General features: G+C 47.8%; 1 protein-coding gene across 1 annotated transcript; it reads left to right on the top strand.

Moving 5' to 3' along the window:
* The first annotated feature begins 2634 nt into the window (after positions 1-2634).
* Positions 2635-5067, top strand: LOC124690897 (cysteine-rich receptor-like protein kinase 44). The gene is made up of 8 exons (XM_047224223.1): positions 2635-2732; positions 2883-3182; positions 3274-3538; positions 3723-3948; positions 4022-4217; positions 4583-4795; positions 4893-4940; positions 5053-5067. Exons 2-8 carry the CDS (start codon positions 3006-3008, stop codon positions 5065-5067), a joined length of 1140 nt encoding a protein of 379 aa, XP_047080179.1. The 5' UTR covers positions 2635-2732; positions 2883-3005.
* The last annotated feature ends 1311 nt before the right edge of the window (positions 5068-6378 follow it).

The raw sequence follows: 6378 nt of genomic DNA, 5'->3' as shown, positions 1-6378 counted from the left end.
AACATTGTCCATGAACTCAGACCAATCGCCAACAGCTTGACAGGCCGATAAAAATGGTGGACGCCGAACTGCGGAATGCTCCTCCACTTGACAAGGACGAGTAATACTGACGTCGATGTTGCGAGTACGTGCACCTGGAACATCTTGCAGCCATGTCCGCACATGCGTCGAACAGCCTGCAGGCGTGTTCATGCCAGCCAATCCTACACCTTGCAGCGTGCAGTTCCCAGTACCAAACAAGGTCCTAGCTTGGAGAGGTGTAGTGTCACTGTCTGGGAACACAGGTACGGCATGGTCCCTGTCGGTGTAGTGGCTAGGACTTTTTGTCGAACACCTGGTGGGCATGCGGAAGCGAAGATGGCATCCGCGTGCGGAGCACCAGCACAATGATCTGAATGCCCGAGAAGAGCGATGATGACGTGGGTGTTAGCAATAAGCCATGTCGGCATGGTGGTGACCTGTGTGTGCACTAGGTCTAGGTCCATGGCGGTAGGCGCGTTCGTGCGCGTCGTGAGCGGCCGTGGCATCGTGTGTGCGAGCCGGGCGGCCATAAAACCACACCCTGTACTCCATTGTTCTGTACCAGTTTAGAGCTCGCATTATCAAGAAATTGCTGTTAGTGCAGCGTCAGAGCGCCTGAAAATTCCTGTGTTGCCATCTCTCTCTTCTACCTCTACTCTGTCCGTGAGTTGGCCTGAGGGAGAGCTAGCTGAGAGCCAAATCCTACAGTGGGCTTGTCCGCTACTCCAGCACTCTACCCGGCAGGAGCAGTGGCGTGGTTGTGGCGATAGGCGTAACTGCCGCCGTCATCTTCTTCAAGTTGACTTGCATCTGGTTCTGCCTGGCCGCCATAGGACTCAGTGTCACGCTGAGCTGCACCAAGCTTAGCTTTCGTTGATGACACTCAAGTTCGCCTCCGTCGTTGTCATTGCCCCATCCATCGCACAAGAACAGATCAAATGGGGCAAAATCTGCGGGATTTTTTTATTTTTTTGTGGAATTTTTGTGGAAGGGGAATCTGTGGAAGGAACCTTGCTCTGATACCAAACGTCACACCCCGTGGCCGCCGTTGAAGATCGGGGCGTGAGGTCGATACAAACTGGATACAGTGGTGGCTTGTGGTAGCCACCGGACCTTGGATGTGCAGAACACCTGAACCTGAAGAAGAAGAAGGGACGAGGAGGAAGACAGACAGGAGAGCAGTTTCAATTCATCAGTTCTCATCCTCTCTCGTGTTGACCTCCTGTACCTCTTTATCCTCCCTTCTCCAAGGCTTGTTCGGTTGGGCCGAGCCCATGTTAGTAGCCCAGGTTGTACGTCGGGTGTTACATGGAGCCGCCGAACTAGATGTCGAGATGCCCACGGCGGAGGCGGCCAAGATCCTCGAAGCGACCATCCTGGATGAGGTAGGCCGGCTGAGATCCTCGAATTATACCATGGCGAGTTGTGTAGGGGACAAAGATGAATCGGGAGTTCGGGATTTTCTTATGTGTGGCTCGCATGAAGGAGAAGGTCGATTGGTAAAATAGAAAGGGCATCAGTTTTTTTTTTTCAGGAACGGATGGCTCCAGCTTAAAAGCATCTCGCAGACATCGTAAAGCCCAAACCTCAAACATGCGTATGCATGTGAATTTGCGATTTGGGACTGATAGCGACGTTTGTAGACCAGATACGCTGTCATTGCCAAGGTCGATGTACATCTTGCCCTACTCCCGCGTGACCAGGCGCCACTCCTCCGCCTTGTCCGCTTCGCGGCGCCTCGTCTGCTCGACGAGCCCGACGTCGGTGTCGAGATGGCGCTCGTCGATGAAGTTGCCGTGCGCGAAGCCAGCCTCCTCGCTGAGCTTCGGGAGGATCCGCTCGAGCTCTTCGTCATTGAGGTAGTCGGCAGGTACGAACGCGAGCGCACCGTCATGCTCCATCTTGGAGACGCGCTCGGACGTGGTACGCGGGAGCTCGAGCACGACGAGGCGGTGGAAGGGGAGGAGACGCGGTGGCAATAGGCAGCCGACTCCCGCTTGGAGAACGCGGGCGGCGGGGCGACGTCGTACCTGGTGTACAGTACGACTCCCGGAGGCATACCGCATCCAACCGCACCTTCTCCGCCTCTGACTTCTCGCCAGCGCGCCCATCCCCGACGCGCTCGCTCGAGCTCCCGCTTCCGCCGCGGCCAATCTATCCGCCACCGCGACCGTACGAGTCGTGTCCAGAGACCATGGCGCTGCGGCGGCGCTGGATTTACGCGCGCGCGTCGATTGCTCACCGACGAGGATGTGAATTTCTCATCGGTGGGGAGGCGGAGGTGCGGATGGGGTTTAGCCTGCACTGGCCTCTTGGCGCGCCATATATACGTACGGATGGGTGCGGATGGGTTTTTGGGCTGTTTTTCAGGCCAGACCACCGATGCAGTGTATGGTGTAGCTCCAAAAATGGGCAAAACCCGCATATCAATCCAAACTGGCATATAGAGGCCAGTGTATTCTAGTCTTCTAGAGTTGCTCTAAGGCCCGGAAAATTCCTAAATATTGCGGGGGTTTCATTATGCTATATAGCACATGGTGTAGGCCCAGCTTATTATTGCCACCAGAGACTTACCAAGGAGCCTCCTCATCTCCACACCTAACCACATCTCCCCACTAATTAAGCTGGATCCACCATTCTGAATCTGGGAGCCAAAGTATCCTCGTCAGTACAAGACCACTGGGGGGGCCTTCAGGCTTCAGCTAAACCAGGTTCGTATTGCGTTCTTCCGTGCTACTGCTTCTCTAGCTAGCTTTCAGGTGTGCTTCGACGAGATCTTGCCCTGCTATACGCCGCTGATCCATGTTTCCTTTGTGCGTGTTATCGTTTTGCCATCGCGTTGTGCTGCGGGCTGCACACAGTATTAAACCTGGCATAGCTTCATCCTCCGATTTTCTAAGTCCTTTTCTCCTTTCTACGGATTATCGTGGTCGTGGAGCAAAAACTGATTTTAAGACTTGGAAAAAGAGGAGACATACATATAGATGGAGTCCCACACGCAGGTAGGGGCGCTGCTGGAAGAAAATGACACATGGGAGAAGAAACTACAGGATCCAAGCGCAACCCCAATGTGTCTGCCATTTGAATTTTTGACAGAAATCACATGTAATTTTTCCTCTGAGCGAGAACTTGGCAGAGGTGGCTATGGGGTGGTTTACAAGGTTTGTATGCATGGCCAATTCCTTCCAGTCTATTTATAAAATTGCTGTTAATACACTAATTTTATCGAAAGATATTTATCTGGCATCACAGGGAGTTCTTCCGAGCGGTAAAACTATTGCTGTGAAGAGGCTTTTTGACTTGCATAGACTGGAAGACGAGAAATTCCAGAAGGAAGTCAGTTATCTCATGGGGATCAAGCACACAAATGTAGTGCTGTTTGTAGGTTACTGTGCGAAATCTAGTTGGGAAGCGATAGACCTACAAGGAGGCGGGAGTTATATTTTTGCTGAAACACGAGAAAGATTGCTCTGCTTTGAGCATGTATGTAATAAAAGCCTTGACAAGTATATCTCTGGTATGATAAAAAAACTCTACCTTGTTCATTTCCTTTAATCCTTTACTCTTCTCTGAAATGTGTTACTGTATAAGAACACAGCTTAAACCACCCTCACATGAGTTGGTGTGGCCAAGGTACTACAAGTATTATAACTGGATTGATTCAGATTTTTTTCTCTTTCTTTTCTTTATTAATTTAACAGATGAATCTTCTGGTCTCGAATGGGAAATGAGATATGAAATAGTAAGAGGAATTTGTGCTGGTTTGCATTACCTTCATGAGGAATGCCATATTGTTCATCTGGATCTGAAACCAGAAAATATACTGATGGATGCTACTATGGTGCCAAAAATTGCGGATTTCGGTTTGTCAAAGATCTTTGGTGACAAGCAAACCCGGATCATAACTGTAAATCGTCCAGGAACACAGTAAGCTATGCTTTCTATTACTGCATATTCTGTTCCTTCTTGCAATGCCTCGAATTTTCTAACCATGTTGCAGTGGATATATGGCACCAGAATACTTAATCCAAGGTGTAGTTTCCATCAAGGCGGATATATACAGTTTGGGTGTTATTATTATTGAGATACTCACCGGTTATAGAAACTATCCCCTGAGTTCTCTTCCACATTTCCAACAATTAAGCGAGGACAACAGTCGCCAGATTACCGCATCTTTCCAGTACTTCAAAGAGAATGTAAGATGATGTAATCAAGCTTTTGGATATGGGACAATCAAACAACAATCTGTTTAGAGTATGTTCGCACCGGTAAAATTGTGGTGGATGAGGAAAAACGTAGTACTTACTACTAAAACGAAATATATTAAATAACATGGATTAAAAGGCATGCAAATAACAGTAGGCATATAATGTACTATTTGTAAGAAACATTCACCTTCTAGTTCTAGATGTTTTATAACATGGGAAATGCAATGTACGTGATGTTATATATGTCTAGATTGTTGTACTACTACACTTTAACATGATATGTGGAGATTATATATTTCCTTAAGGATGTGGATGTTTTCCATAACTCGTAACTAATGGGCACAAAATCACAGATACTTGAAACTTGGAGAAAAAGGCTGCAGAAGTCACAGGGAGACACAATCTTGGAACAAATACGAGTATGCGCTGAGTTAGGGATACAATGCGTTGAATTTAACCCAGAGAATAGACCAGTTACAAGGCATATGATCAATAGGCTTGATGAAGTGAACATTATGGACATATCTATCAAAAGTAGCGAGAGCAGTACTCCACCAGTATTGCAGGTATGCTCACTTACATGCTCTGAGTGAGCCAATTTTTAGAACTTTGTATATATCTAATTTTCAATTTTGTTGATACCAACTTGTGGTTGTTCAATAGGTAGGAGAAGCTTCGGATACTGTGCAGCAAGGAGATACGAGGTCCAAGGTGAGTCTTTGCCTTAGGCATGTAAAATAAATAGATTACCACGGTATATTTGACTAAGCACCACCAAAACCTGTGTTTACAACTTGAAGAAATCACTCCATTCAACTCATAGGTAACTTTGCCTTAGACAAACACTGCATAGTGCGCTCAACTCATAGGTTAGTAGACACCTTTTTTTTACGAAAGCAGCCAGCGCTGCTTTCAATTATATTGAAGAAGAAAAACAGAGCCAAGTACAGATATTATATCGTTTAGCATGGGTAGGAAGAATCCCATATTACAATAGCCAGTCATCTAATTTAGAAGGCCAAAAAAACACTAGCAACAAACTCTTCAGTCTGGCTCTCGGGCCAGTGTGCCAACTGCTCAAGAAGAGATCTCCCAGCGAAATGCCAATCAGCTGCAGTGTCGACAACTATGAAGAAATTAGCCGCTGGGTTGGAGTGTTGATTGGTGAATACACGGGTGTTTCTCTCTTTCCAAAGTGTCCACCAAACAAGGGTCACCATTGCAGTCAAGGTTCCCCTAGGCTTTTCTTTTGGAGGCCGCCGTCCCAGCAGACCAGCATTGGAGAAGATCAGTAGCATCAGCAAGCGGCACCGGAGAGATGATGTTCATCTTCTGAAGGACCAGATCCCAGACTAGTATCAAAAAGGCACAACTGGCGAACAAATGCAGGGCAGTTTCAGTTTCAGCGTTGCACAAAGGACAGACTGGATTACACGGAATGGCACACTTCAGAAGGTTACCAGCAGTTAAACATCTATTGAGTGCAGCAAGCCAGGCAATGAGCTGGCATTTCGGAGGGGCGTCGCATTCCCAAACAATATATGGGAAGATACATGTGATTCTCCCATCGAACTGCAGCTGGTAAGCGGACTGAACCGAGAATTGGCCATTAGAAGTCCAGTGCATTGAGATTGTGTCCTTTTGCCCAGCAGTAAGGTGAACTGACGTACCCTTTCCCATAGCTCAGTAAACTGAGAGATTGCCAATGCCGATAAGTTGCTTTTTAAGTGTATCATCCATCGTTGCTCATTGAGGGCCTCTTTATTCTATAGATTCCGATTCGTGCAATGCTTGAATAGCTCCGGCAACGCTTCTTTAATTGGGCGATCGAGAAGCCACGGATCTTGCCAGAAACCGGAAAGATCCCCATCCCCGATATGGAACACCACCGAGGTGTCAAAGACTTGCCCCACCATATTATCGACAGGGACAGGCAGACCAAACCAAGGTTTGGTATCATCCATCCACACGCAAAGCCACACTATGGTTCATGACTTCATGAGATTGGTAATGCCCAGCCCACCGAACTGCCCAAGTGAGCAAACAGTCACCCAATTAACAAGGCATTTGCTGCATGTGGCTTCATCCTTTGGTGCCCAAAGAAACCCCCAAATGATCATCTCCAGCTTACGCAGAAACCATTTAGGCG

This window comes from Lolium rigidum, chromosome 2 (assembly GCF_022539505.1).
Source record: "Lolium rigidum isolate FL_2022 chromosome 2, APGP_CSIRO_Lrig_0.1, whole genome shotgun sequence".
Classification (NCBI taxonomy): Eukaryota; Viridiplantae; Streptophyta; class Magnoliopsida; order Poales; family Poaceae; genus Lolium; species Lolium rigidum.
This window is presented reverse-complemented; position numbering and strand designations above follow the sequence as displayed.